The 14858-nt window shown below is 42.4% G+C and overlaps 1 protein-coding gene across 1 annotated transcript in view; it reads left to right on the top strand.

Moving 5' to 3' along the window:
- Window positions 1-1592: 1592 nt before the first annotated feature.
- LOC308368830 (NACHT, LRR and PYD domains-containing protein 3-like) overlaps window positions 1593-14858 on the top strand; it is a gene marked incomplete at both ends in the record, with an annotated part of 38701 nt that continues 25435 nt past the window's right edge. Inside the window, 6 exons of the mRNA XM_080843104.1 lie at window positions 1593-1660; window positions 2311-2424; window positions 3073-3186; window positions 5182-5690; window positions 5904-7701; window positions 8063-8233. Coding sequence (XP_080699230.1) covers window positions 1593-1660; window positions 2311-2424; window positions 3073-3186; window positions 5182-5690; window positions 5904-7701; window positions 8063-8233 — 2774 coding nt within the window. The remainder of the gene's footprint in view (window positions 1661-2310; window positions 2425-3072; window positions 3187-5181; window positions 5691-5903; window positions 7702-8062; window positions 8234-14858) is intronic.

Below are 14858 nucleotides of genomic sequence, written 5' to 3'. Positions count from 1 at the left end.
TGTGTGTGTTAAAGAGACAGACAGAGGGAGCGTGAACGAGAGAGTATGCAGACATGCTTACTTTACTAACTATTAGGAATAGGGTTGGGTACCGAGAACCGGTACCAATACGGCACCGGTTCCATACAACCGATACCTACCCGGACCGAAATGCAACGCAGATTTCGGTGCTTCCTTTCGGTGCCTGAGCAGATAATTTTTTTTTTTTTTTATTAAAATTTTTATAATTTAACAAAACTAGCGATAGCTAACGAGAAGTAACGTTAGTGGCGTAGATCTTTCTGAGTACGATCTGTATACTTTTTTGTGTTGATAACAGATTTCGTGGGGCACATATAAAACTGCTCCATCTCCCAATATAGACTCTCGCCTGTGTCGCTCACGCTGCATTCCGTATGGGACTAGTTGAAACGGGATTTGTGTTGAGGAGTTGCCATGGTAATGGGTTGACTTGCGTGTGGTTTCGGTTTCAAGATAAGTGTGGTTGTTCTAAGCAGAAGTTGGAAACGCTTTATTAAACGGAGAGCTACCGTCTCATCCAAAGATATTCCTTCTCAATGTGAGTTCTTAAGAGAGCACTAACTTGGACGCTACAATAACATTGCAACAGTCTGACAGCGAAGAGCAGGCAACCTTGCACAGAGCAAGCACAAACAGAGCTAGCCATCAATATAACGGAGAAAATGTCGAAAGGTAAACGATCAAAAGTGTGGCTGTATTTCGCACAAAAAGATTCAAACAACGCGACGTGCAGCATATGCAACAACAAAATTGCGTGTGAACTTTTAAAGGGGCAGTACACATTCACGAAACCAGTGGGTTTAAATAAATGCAAACTAATTAATATTTGTTTTACTCTGAAGGCAAACATGCTCATATTTCTGCAAAAGTATTACTGAAGTGTGAAGTGTGTGTACAGAGTTTGTTATGTATTTATTTATATTTATTTAAGTATACTGTAAACAGTTGTTATAAGTTAATATATTGTTCATAGTTTGAAGTTAAAAGGTTTGAAGCCAAGTGTTTTGTATTTATTTTTATTTATAGTATACCTCAAACAGTTAATATATTGTTAAATTTAAAGAAAACTATTTGCCTTGGCAATAAATAAGCCTAATGTCTTTAATTAAAAAAAAAAAAAAAGTATCGGTTCTGGCACCGTTTAGGCACCGGTATCGTTTTAAAAGTATCGGTTATGTACCGGTATCGGAAAAAACCCAAACGATACCCATCCCTAATTAGGAAGTAGTGTTGGGAAATGCTGAATCTATTATTTGACCCAGGATGTGTGTGTGTGTGAGCTGATGAGAGTGAGTGAGTGAGTGAGTGAGTGAGTGAGTGTGAGTGTGAGTGTGAGTGTGAGTGTGAGTGTGAGTGTGAGTGTGAGTGTGAGTGTGAGTGTAAGTGTGAGAGTGAGAGTGAGTGTGTTTAAGAGAGTGACACAGAAAGCGTGAACGAGAAAGTATGCAATCATGCAAATCCTACTGACTATTAGGAAGAAGTGTTAGTTAAGTAAATATATTATTGTGTCCACTTATGTTACCAGGCCACAGACACACAGACCAGTGTCTCCAGTGCCCAGCTGTGTGTCTATGAAGACTGACTGGTCCATTGGACAACCTCTCAATTTCAGCAGTGGCCCACCACAGTCTGATCCAAAGTGAGTTGTCAGCTATTATATTTGACATGTTTACATTTTACTCATACAGATATGTACAAGAGTGGAGAGTTACTTGCATGCGTGTGTGTGTGTTTGTGATTGAGTAGGCTTGTGTTTGTTTGTGTGTGTATTAAAGAGAGAGAGAAGGAATGAGAATGCAGACATGCTAACTTCACTAACTATAAACAAAAAGTGTTGGCAAATGCTAAAACAATTATTTTACCCAGGATGTGTGTGCGTGAGTGGATGAACTTTTGTGTTTGTTTGTTTGTTTGTGTGTGTGTTTGATTTGATTGTTTCTGTTTGTATGTGTTTGTTTTTGTATGTGTGTTAAAGAGACAGACAGAGGGAGCGTGAACGAGAGAGTATGCAGACATGCTTACTTTACTAACTATTAGGAAGTAGTGTTGGGAAATGCTGAATCCATTATTTGACCCAGGATGTGTGTGTGTGTGAGTTGATGAGAGTGAGTGAGTGAGTGAGTGAGTGAGTGAGTGAGTGAGTGAGTGAGTGTGAGTGTGTGAGAGTGTGTTTAAGAGAGTGACACAGAAAGCGTGAACGAGAAAGTATGCAAACATGCAAATCCTACTGACTGTTAGGAAAAAGTGTTAGTTAAGTAAATATAATATTTTGTCTACTTATGTTACCAGGCCACAGACACACAGACCAGTGTCTCCAGTGCCCAGCTGTGTGTCTATGAAGAGTGACTGGTCCATGGGACAACCTCTCAATTTCAGCAGTGGACCACCACAGTCTGATCCAAAGTGAGTTGTCAGCTATTATATTTGACATGTTTACATTTTACTCATACAGATATGTACAAGAGTGGAGAGTTACTTGCATGCGTGTGTGTGTGTTTGTGATTGAGTAGGCTTGTGTTTGTTTGTGTGTGTATTAAAGAGAGAGAGAAGTAATGAGAATGCAGACATGCTAACTTCACTAACTATAAACAAAAAGTGTTGGCAAATGCTAAAACCATTATTTGACCCAGGATGTGTGTGCGTGAGTGGATGAGATTGTGTGTTTGTTTGTGTGTGTGTTTGATTTGATTGTTTCTGTTTGTGTGTGTGTGTGTGTGTGTGTGTGTGTGTGTGTGTGTGTGTGTGTGTGTGTGTGTGTGTTTGTTTGTTTTTGTATGTGTGTTAAAGAGACAGACAGAGGGAGCGTGAACGAGAGAGTATGCAGACATGCTTACTTAAATAACTATTAGGAAGTAGTGTTGGGAAATGCTGAATCCATTATTTGACCCAGGATGTGTGTGTGTGTGTGTGTGCGTGTGTGTGTGTGTGTGTGTTTAAGAAAGTGACACAGAAAGCGTGAACGAGAAAGTATGCAAACATGCAAATCCTACTGACTGTTAGGAAGATGTGTTAGTTAAGTAAATATATTATTTTGTCCACTTATGTTACCAGGCCACAGACACACAGACCAGTGTCTCCAGTGCCCAGCTGTGTGTCTATGAAGAGTGACTGGTCCATTGGACAACCTCTCAATTTCAGCAGTGGCCCACCACAGTCTGATCCAAAGTGAGTTGTCAGCTATTATATTTGACATGTTTACATTTTACTCATACAGATATGTACAAGAGTGGAGAGTTACTTGCATGCGTGTGTTTTTGTTTGTGATTGAGTAGGTTTGTGTTTGTTTGTGTGTGTATTAAAGAGAGAGAGAAGGAATGAGAATGCAGACATGCTAACTTCACTAACTATAAACAAAAAGTGTTGGCAAATGCTAAAACAATTATTTGACCAAGGATGTGTGTGCGTGAGTGGATGAGATTTTGTGTTTGTTTGTTTGTGTTTGTGTTTGATTTGTTTGTTTCTGTGTGTGTGTGTGTGTGTGTGTGTGTTTGTTTGTTTTTGTGTGTGTGTGTGTTAAAGAGAGAGACAGAGGGAGCGTGAACGAGAGAGTATGCAGACATGCTTACTTTACTAACTATTAGGAAGTAGTGTTGGGAAATGCTGAATCCATTATTTGACCCAGGATGTGTGTGTGTGCGTGTGTGTGAGGGGATGAGTGAGTGAGTGAGTGACAGAGAAAGCGTGAACAAGAAAGTATGCAGATATGTTAATCCTACTGACTATTAGGAAGTACTGTTAGTTAAGTAAATATATTATTGTGTCTACTTATGTTACCAGGCCACAGACACACAGACCAGTGTCTCCAGTGCCCAGCTCTGTGTCTATGACGAGTTACCGTTCCATGGGACAACTTCCTCCTAATCTCAGCAGTGGACCGGCACAGTCTGATCCAAAGTGAGCTGTCAGCTATTATATTTGACATGTTTACATTTTACTCATACAGATATGTACAAAAGTGGAGAGTTACTTGCTTGTAATTTTGTGATTGAGTATGTGTGTGTGTGTTAGTTTGTTTTGTATTGTTTCTGTGTGTGTGTGTGTCTGTGTGTTTGTGTGTGTTTGTTAAATAGTGAGAGTAAACGAGAGGATATGCAGACATGCTAACCTTACCAACTATTAGTCTGATCCAAAGTAAGTTGCCAGCTATTTTATTTGACATGTTTACATTAAACTTTGCACTCAGTGATTAAAGTAGCATAATGGATCAATTGCTAATCGCTAACGAAATGCTAGTTTCTCAAACTAGGGAAATCTCTTGAAATGTGCTTTGTACTTTGACACTATGGCCAACTAGTTAGTCATCAACATTATATTGACTGTAAAGGCCAGCAAAGTTGTATTGTCATTGCCAAACGTACAAACAATTGATGCCAAAGTATGACGGCTCAGGTTTGGATGAACCCTTTGGCCAGCCTCTCTCATGGAGAGGTCATGATTGACTAGGTGATCAATGACTCTTGCCATAATTTCATTAGAGCATCTTACTCGAATACCACATCCCCTGACAGGGGACCCTCTACCTCTACCAGAACCTCTTCCTTGTCCTCATCCTGAGGTTGTTGGTGCAGCCTCCTCGATACATGCTTGGTTCCATCTATTGACCTATTTTAGAGGTTGAGAACTACTTGGATTAGTTATGCACAGAGAGTTCACACAGGTGCTGACGATATTTAGAATATACAAAGCAGTTTCAGTAGGTTGCTACTAAGTGTCTGCAATGTGTTGACATGGTTATTGAATTAGGTTTCTTATCTTTCTCTGAGAAGTGTGTAAACTGTTTTGAAAAGTGTGTTAAAACTCAAAGTAATTTGTGTGAAAGAAATGAGAAATAGTTAACCCATTCGCCAGAGAAGACTCTTGCTGTGCAAAGAAGATGTGAGCATTAGATTAAGTTGACCAATGATTCGCTAAATGTGTGTAAGCAAACGAGAAAAACTGTAAAGAGAGAGAGTGAAAGAGAGAGTATGCAGACATGCTAACCTTATTGTGTGTGTGTGTGTGTGTGTGTGTGTGTGTGTGTGTGTGTGTGTGTGTGTGTGTGTGTGTGTGTGTGTTAAAGAGAGTGAGAGAGAGCAAGTGTGTGTTTTTGCAGATCCTGGTGTAAGGTGTTCTTCCAGATCAATGAATAATGTGATTATTTGTGTGATTTATTGGTCACAGGAGGAATGTTCTGACCCAGGATCAGTCCAGGTGTGGAGTGTGTGAGCAGCTCCTGAGAGACCCAGTCATCACCACCTGTGGACACAGTTTCTGCAGGCAGTGCATCAGCAGCTACTGGAGCCAGTCTGCTCCATCAGGAGACTACAGCTGTCCCCAGTGCAGAAAGAGATCCAGAGCACAACCCTTTCTAAACCCTGACATAACCATGGCACAACCTCTGATATACCCACATACAACCATGACACAACCTCCTGTATATCCCCCTACAGCCATGGCACAATCTTCTCTCTACCAACACAGAGAAATGTCACCGCTTCATCTCAAGCCATCTACAACCATAGCACAAGTTCCTCCATATCCACACTCAGGCTCGGGGCAGAACCCTCTTTACCCACACTTCCACATGGCACAGATTTCTCCACAGCCTCCTTTGGATGAGCACATAGTCATGGAAGGAAGCAATCATCTCCAAACTGAGCATGCTCCTGTCAAAAGGGCCAAACTACCAGGTGAGTCTTTAAGTATTTCTTTCAAAACTGCTTCAAAGGGTTTCTGCATGAATAGAAACGCTATTTAGTTAAGAAACAAAATGATGATGACCTTTTGAAGTCCATTGTTCTCTGTTACTCTTCTTGAAATATGGATTAGAGAGACGATACCAAATTAGTATGATGCTGATCTGTTTTGTTTGTTTGTTTGTTTGTTTGTTTGATGTCAACCAGATGATGTCCTGAACAGAGCACTGGTGAATCATAAAGCCAGTATGAAGAGGAGGTTTGAAAGCATATCTGAAGGTGTCATAAGATCAGAGACTCAAACACTCCTGAACAAGATCTACACAGAGCTCTACATCACAGAGGGAGAGAGTGAAGGGGTGAATAATGAACATGAAGTTTGGCAGGTAGAGTCAGCATCCAGATCACAAACTACAGAAGACACAGCAATCAACTGCAATGACATCTTCAAGCCCTTACCTGGACAGCAGAGACCCATCAGAACTGTCATGACCAAGGGCATTGCTGGCATTGGAAAAACTGTCTCAGTGCAGAAGTTCATCCTTGACTGGGCAGAGGAGAAAGCCAACCAGGATGTAGATTTCATGTTTATACTTCCGTTCCGTGAGCTGAATTTGGTCAAACATGATCAGTACACTCTTCACAGGCTCCTGCTGGACTTCCACCCTGAGCTTAGGGAGCTACAGGATGGTGAATACAAAGACTGCCATATTGTGTTCATCTTTGATGGTCTGGATGAGAGTCGACTTCCGTTGAATTTCCAAGAGAACCAGAAGTTGTCGGATGTGACACAAACATCATCAGTGGATGTGTTGATGACGAGCCTCATTCAGGGAACTCTGCTTCCCTCTTCTCTCATCTGGATTACCTCCCGACCAGCAGCAGCCAGTCAGATCCCTTCTCAGTGCATCAATCAGGTGACAGAAGTACGAGGGTTCAATGATCCACAGAAGGAAGAGTACTTCAGGAAGAGGATCAGTGACCAGAGTCAAGCCAACAGAATCATCTCACACATTAAGGCATCCCAGAGCCTCCACATCATGTGCCACATGCCAGTCTTCTGTTGGATCTCAGCCACTGTCCTTCAGCAGATACTTGAAGAGGATGATGGGAAGGAAGCCCCCAAAACTCTGACTGAGATGTTCATACACTTCCTGCTCATCCAGACCACCAGGAAGAATCAGAAGTATCAAGAGGGAAATGATACAGATAGTAAGAGGCTCCTGGAATCACATAAGGATGTCATACTGAAACTGGCAGAGCTGGCCTTCAAGCATCTGGAGAATGGCAATCTCATGTTCTATGAGGAAGACCTGAAAGAGTGTGGTATTGATGTGAGTGAAGCCTCAGTGTACTCTGGCATGTGCACTGAGATCTTCAGGGAGGAATGTGTGTTTCAGCACAAGAAGGTCTACTGCTTTGTGCATCTCAGCATCCAAGAGTTTCTTGCTGCACTTCATGTGTTTGCCTCCTACTTGAGTAAAAACATGGAGGCCCTGACACCATTCCTCAAAAGGAAGTCCAGGTCTTTGCCAGATGTGCCTCTACATGAGCTGCTAAAGAATGCTGTGAACAAAGCCTTGGAGAGCAAGAATGGACACCTTGATTTGTTTGTTCGCTTCATTCATGGCATTTCTCTGGAGTCAAATCAGAAACTTTTGGTTGGTCTCCTGACACACACACACAGCAGCCCAGAAAGTGAGAAGAAGACTATCCGAAACCTGAAGGTGATGCAAAGGCCAAATATCTCCCCTGAGAGATGCATCAATCTGTTCCACTGCCTGGTCGAAATGCATGACTCTTCTGTTCATGATGAAATAAAGGCTTTCCTGCAGGCAGAGAAGGGTTCAGTGAAACAGCTCTCACTGGCTCACTGCTCAGCCTTGGCTAATGTGCTTTTGATGTCTGGGGAGGTGCTGGATGAGTTTGACCTGAAGAAATACAAAACCTCTCCAGAAGGTCGCAGGAGGCTGGTTCCAGCTGTGAGATGCTGCAGAAAGGCTCTGTGAGTTAAGTTCTGCATTAACCTTGACACTGAATTCAGACTTGTTGTCATAGAAATGCTTTTGTTAAGATGTGTTACTACAGGTAGCTTGGTACTATAGGTTTAAAGTTCCACTGTGTTTTTTGCTTAAAGAAACTTAACTTGGTTTACATAAGTGTCTTTGAGAGAAGTAGTGCATACTTTTGTTTTTCCTTACCTGATGAAATGTTTCTCAAGTCTTCTTCACTTTGTTTGCTACAACATTTACATCCAACCTGAGAAATAAGTAACCCTTCTGCAGTTCTGCTCCTCCATATGGCATGAATGGGGAAGGAGGCACTCATAGTTTTATATATCTTTTCTTCTCTTGTCTCTTCGACAGACTTGCTGACTGTAAACTATCAGAGAGGTCATATGAGATTGTGGCCTCAGCTCTGCAGTCTGCAAACTCCCCCTTAAGAGAGCTGGATCTGAGTCACAGTGACCTGCAGCAGTCAGGAAAAATGCTGGGCTCTGCTCTACAGAGTCAAAACTGCAAACTGGAGACACTGAGGTCAGTAATATTGGAGACCGTGTTAAGAGACGCATACTGTTTACTGTAACCTGTCTTAACCAGTCAATAGCAACATCAATGTTTTACTCTAGGCAGAATTTGCTCTCTGATTTCACAGTTTGTGATATCTGTTAAACAATTTTGCTTTTGCAGGCTTGCTGGCTGTAAACTGACTGGAAGGTTTTTGGCCTTGACTCTTCAGGGGGCAAACCCCCACCTGAGAGAGCTAGACATCAGTGACGGCGAGCTTCAGGACTTTGAAGGAGAACTGCTCCATCAACCACTGAATCAAGACTGCAAAGTCAGGTCTGTATATTAAGAGAAAAGCTGTCGGACAGATAACCCATGTCTTCACACATTTCCTTTGTTACTAGTATTTCTTATTTGGAAAGTGAAGAGGTGTAGAGGACATGTTTCTTACAGCTGCTTCCTCCCCCTCTGTTGACTCATCTGCTGTAGACTCAAGCAAAGCTCCTGTGCGGTTGTGGCTTCAGCTTTGCAATTTTGTGTTTCTCAACTGAGTGTCTTGCATATGAGTGGCTGTGATCTGCAAACATCAGAAGAGGATCTGCTCTCTGGTCTTGGAAACCCCAACTGCCGACTGAAAACACTGAAGCAAGTAATATTGCTGTTTTTCTAAAAACATCATTGAGTCTTATTACTGTGTGACCAAGAGTCTTTAATCTGGTACGTATGCAACCAGAGAAAACAACAGCTAAATTGTACCTTTGCTGTCACATAAGTTTTTTTTCTCAAGTTTTTAGGTTCCAGATATATTTTGTTTAATAGAGAGATAGAAACAGAAAAGAAACATGCTGAGTGACTGGGGACTAGAATGTGACCTGCCACAGTCAGGAGAAATGCTGCTTTCTGCTCTACAGAGTGCAAACTGGAGACACTAAGGAAAGTAATATTGTAGACCGTGTTAAAAGACACATTCTGTTAAGATTGTGTTAACCATACAATAGCAACATCAATGTTATACTGTTAGGTGAAAAATTCACTCTCAAGTTATTTCAGGACTCCAGAGTTGTAGATCAGTATATTTATTCGATAACAATTGCAATAGGGCTAACCCATGTCCGGCAGGCCAGAGAGAGACCCCCACTCACTCCCACACTCAAGCAGTTGAGAGAGAAGCCATATTAAACACATTGCACAAGGTTTATATAGATAGAAGTTTAGCGTTCTCTGGTGCCCAAACTATTTGTCAGCAAGGATAACCACGTGGGTCTCTGATGTCCAAGGCTCCCTGTCTTGCAAGGATGGCAGTTTTGCACAAGGTCGGAATAAGCACAGCTCGACCCTTCTTATCACCTCTGGTCGAAACATGCTCTGGCACCAGTGACGTGCAGTCAGGGTAGGCAAGGTAGGCACTGCCTACCCTGACAAAATTCAAACGTAAAAATGTTTATTAAATAATTTTATTTAATTAACTTGTATTTGTATTTGTACCGAGTATTCTTGTGATTTATATATGCAATACATACGTTATTCCAATTGTTTAGACGTTACGATGACAATTGTATCAGTTACGCATAAACAAATACAAAAAACCGGTAGAATAAGCAGTGCCTTTACTGTCCCTTCATTATGAACGGCAATGGAAAAGTCATGTCGCGCATGCGCACTTCGATTCTGTATTCTTTAATATGTACGTCGAAAGGCACAACTCTACTGTGCCTTTGCACATAAATATGTTATGCCAGTAATCATCTACGTTACGTATCAAACATGGACCAATTAAAATCGAGATATTACTGGACATTTGCGCAGCTGACGTCAGTACACAAACTAAGCGTAATCCCCGCGAAAATCAAAGTAAAAATGACAACACGGTATCTACCGATATTGTGGAACTTAGACATTTCTCTAAACTCGACTTTAATAGAAAAAAGGAGTAACTAGCAAGAGGGAGGCCTATTCCAACACTAAATTAACTTCTGCAGAAAAAGGGACCAAAAATTGTCGTTTCAAACGGACTGGTATGACAAAAAAGATTGGCATTGTGGCTGTGCTAGTCAGGTGAGTTAGAAACTATTTTGAGCTTAATTTTGAAATGATAAGTGTGGGGTTGAATTAATGCCGACTGCAAGCCATTTGCTTTCATATTCAATTGAGCAGTGTGTGTTCTCATTGCTGCTGACTGACATACATAATTGGCCGCTGTGCGGATAAAGATGGTTGCATTCTGATGATGGACATTAACTGGTGTGTGCGTGCGTGTGCGAGACTGAAAGTAGTAGGCCACACGATATGTTATCGTGATTGTATTTTTTTTTAATATACATATCGACCGTGCCTGTGTGCCGCACTTGTACCTACTGTTGTGACGTAGCCTATTAGCCTAAACAATAAATAAGGTAATCTGGCTTTCATAACTCAGTGCCTACCCTCGTACTGACTTCACCGCACGTCACTGTCTGGCACATATGCAGACGAATTGGCACCTAATAATCTAAGTTACACATACACAAAAAAAACAGAAAAGCCATGTTCTTGTTTACATAAGCACATGATTCATAACAGTGCTTGGAGATTAACTCCATCATTTACTTTAGGTAGATTTTGCTCTCTGATTTAACAATTTGTGATAGTCTGTTACACAATTTTGTTTTTGCAGACTTGCTGGCTGTACATTGACTGGAAGATGTTTGGCCTTGACTCTTCAGGGGGCAAACCCCCACCTGAGAGAGATGGACATCAGTGACAGCGAGCTTCAGGACAGTGGAGGAGAGTTGCTCCATCAACCACTGAATCAAGACTGTAAAGTCAGGTCTGAATATTTAGAGAAATGCTGTTGTACAGAGAACCCATGTCTTCACGCACATCTCTCTTTACTCCTCGTCAATTTCCAAATAAGAGATACTAGTAGATGACATGTTTCTTACAGCCGCTTCTTCCCCCCTGTAGACTCATCTGCTGTAGACTCAAGCACAGCTCCTGTGTGGTTGTGGCGTCAGTCTTGCAGTTTTGTGTTTCTCAACTGAGCGACTTGGATATGAGTGGGTGTGATCCGCAAACATCATTAGAGAAGCTGCTGTCTTGTCTTGGAAACCCAAACTGCCGACTGAAAATACTGAAGCAAGTAATATTTCTGTTTTTAGAGAAACATCATTGAGTTTTATTACTGTGTGATCAAGTGTCTTACATCCGGTATACAACCAGAAAAAAATGTTGTACCTTTGCTGTAACATTAGTTTTATTTAGTGTTTCTCTCAAGTCTTTAGGTTTCATATATATTTAGTGTGAACCATACACAAGTTGCTGATAAAAGTCGTACACAATGGACAATTCCAGGTGTACCTACAAAGTGTAAACTTTCCTTTTATTAAGGTGTATTGGATTCAAAACACAATTCTCCATTTATTTCATCCAGTGCTAAGTATTTAATCAACTACATTGTTTTGACATCAGCAGACTCTGTCATTATCTCTATCTTCTTTCTCATGCGAATTTTGTTTAACAGTGTCTTATCTATATTTTCGAGTGTACACACACACTCACATATTTTAATTTTTTTTTGTCATGCTGTCTTTTAGACTTAAAGGCTGTAAACTCACACATGAGTCCTGTAAGGTTGTGGCCTCAATTCTGCAGTCAGCAAACCCCCTGCTAGAGCTGGACCTAAGCAACAACGTCCTGAGAGATTCTGGAGTTCAGCTTCTTTGCAAGGGACTGTCTACTCCTCACTGTAAACTGCAGACATTAAGGTAGGTCTTACAAAATCATGATTCCTGATAACATGAACAATTTCAGCATAGTTCTGTATCACACATCACCACTTAAGCATTCGAATGGAATAAAAAGTGAGTATTGAGTGTATAGTGTGTTTTTTTCTTCAGGTTAAGTACGTGAATGGCAGGATAATGGAGTGTTCTCTTCTTATTTTTTTCCCCATTGAATTCCTTACACAATGAATTTACTACATTTAGTTTTTGTACTTTTCACAGTTTTACTGCAAACATAAAACAATATAATGTAGGCTACTTGTGAAGGACCGGACGGTCACCCCACGTTGATTTAGGGATGTGGCGACTGGACGGGGTGAAGTTGAGGGGGAAAACACTACACAGGAGATTGTGGCTCTAATAAAAAAAAATATATATATTTATTTACACAGGGCTATAAACCCCAACACAGTGCCCACAAAATAAACAAACAAAAACATTCAGGCCGTACCCCTCGGAACTCAAGTGCGTGGCACCCTGGGCACCTGCTTGGCCGATTAGGCCCAAATGATGGCACCTTCTCAAGGCCCAAAGCCAGGCCCCAAACTAGGCCCAGGCACTTAGCTCGAAGCTAGGTACATTGCTAGCCACTCAAAATAAACACATGAACTAAACACATTGACTAGGCACATTTAACAAGGCACAGAAACTAGACATGAAAACAAGGCACAAAGACAAGGTACGAAAACAGTATCCACACATCTAGATACAAAACCAACTTCACCTAACATCAAGCAAGTGGTTTCTTTGTTCAAACCTTTCACGGCCTCTCATGCCTGTCTCTCTCAGCCCATCTCCCTCACATGAAATTAGGCACCCTTTAAATAGGGCACAGCCACAGTGTCTTGATTAGTGCCATCATTGGCATCAGGTGAGCCAGGAACCCACCATTATGGGGGAGGAGTCCAACAGTCTTAAAGGGCACCATCCCTTTTTGCCACAGTGAGGAGGGGGAGAATTCACCTTCTCACATTTCCCTCCCCTTCTGGAGTCGCGCCACCAGGTGGCGGGACAAGCCGGCCCAACCGTTCTGCTACGCTGTGGGGTGCATCCTCCTTCTGGGCTGTTCCTGGCTGGCCACAGGTGGGCCATCTCCTTCCGACGCTGGTCTTGTGCTCCCCTTTACCTGCAGTGTCTCAGGTCGGCGTCACATCCCACCGCTGCCACCAAATGTGAAAAAGGCGGTATTGCACCCCCAATTCACACACGGGACGGGACGCACCAACCAAGGTTTCAAGGGAAAAAGCAAGACGCAGCTCAGCAAGTTGAAGTGAGAAAATAGTGCCGGTTTATTTTACAAGTGCGCAAGTGCCAAAAATAATAACAAAAGAATAATAAAGAAAATACTTTAGAAAAACAGAAATCAAACCGGCCCTTCATAGGCAATACAAAACTCACTTTTGGTTCAGGTAATTAAACACAGCCTCACAGCAAGCTGACGTGTTACACACTGGCAACCCCGAATCTCCCTACCCAGTCTCCCCACTAGCTTTAAATAAGCCAACCAATCAACTACTAATTGGGAGAACTCACCAGGATAGGTAAATCAACACATACAATATTCACAGAACAACCATTACAAAAGCCATAGACAACACATTGAGCATAATAATATCACCTCATAATAAATATAAATATTCATACACATTTCCTCATTCACTAATAGTCTTCAAATACATCACATCAGCAATAATAATAATACACGGAAGTATTCACGGCAACTCAGCACCCCTCTCCATTAGCAAATCCCAATTACCCTGTCACAGGACAGAATAAGGACCTAGCTCCAATGTGGCTCGCGTTTCCACACGGACCAGTTTGCGGACGGACCTAGGAGACCTGCAGTTGACTCGTGAGTTGTGCTGGTGTGTTTGAATAACTAACGAAAGTATTGTGAAAGGAATGGAATCTGTAACTGAATCAGTGGGTACCTCACTGTTCGCTATGGTGTTAAGTAAATAAATGAAGTTTATTGAACTGACCTGTGTTGTGGCTGTTTGTAAAGTTAGCTTACCGGAACGTGCTGTAACTGACTATAACTCCGCTTTGAAACGCTGCCGCGGCTCCAGCTACCAGGTGTTGAATTATGGGAAATGTAGTGTGGTCATCAGGTTACGTGTGACGATGTGTGTGCAAACTCAGGGCTAGACGGTAGCTACAGGGAAAACGCGACCCTCGCTTTTCACATTTCCTCCCCCCTCTAAAGGCTCGTCACTAGGGTGACGAGACAGGAAGTCTGCTACTGGGTTCAGTTTCCCCGCCCTGTACTTGACCTGAAACTTGTATGGCTGCAGGGACAAAAACCATCGCGTAATGCGTGCATTAGAGTCTTTCATTTTGCCCAACCATTGCAATGCCTTATGATCAGTCTCAAGTAAAAAGTCTCTTCCCAACAGATAATATTTAAAAGTCTCTAGAGCCCATTTCATCGCCAGGCACTCAAGCTCCACCACAGAGTACCTGGTTTCACGAGGGAAGAGCTTACGGCTAATGTAAGCCACGGGCTTCTGTTCTTCGTCCTCCCCTTGGAGAAGAACGGCCCCAAGTCCCACTCCAGATGCATCGGTCTGCACCGTGAACTGGCTCTCAAAGTCCGGACTCTGCAACACTGGTTCACAGAGCAATGCTGCTTTCAGGTCCTGGAACGCCCCCTCATGCACCTCCTCCCACCTGACCCTTGTGGACCCCGACTTCCGGGTCAGATCAGTGAGAGGTGCCGCGCGGGTAGCAAAGTTTGGGATGAATCTCCGGTACCATCCAGCGAGCCCCAAAAAAGACCGGACGTCCTTCTTGGTCTGGGGTCGCGGACAGTCCCGGACAGCCTCCAACTTATCCTTTTGAGGCTTAATCACCCCGCCACCGATGATGTGCCCGAGGTAACTAACCTCCGACTG

This window comes from Sprattus sprattus, assembly GCF_963457725.1.
Source record: "Sprattus sprattus genome assembly, chromosome: 1".
Taxonomy (NCBI): Eukaryota; Metazoa; Chordata; class Actinopteri; order Clupeiformes; family Clupeidae; genus Sprattus; species Sprattus sprattus.
The sequence above is the reverse complement of the archived record's forward strand: the minus strand, read 5'-3'. Positions and strand labels throughout refer to the sequence as shown.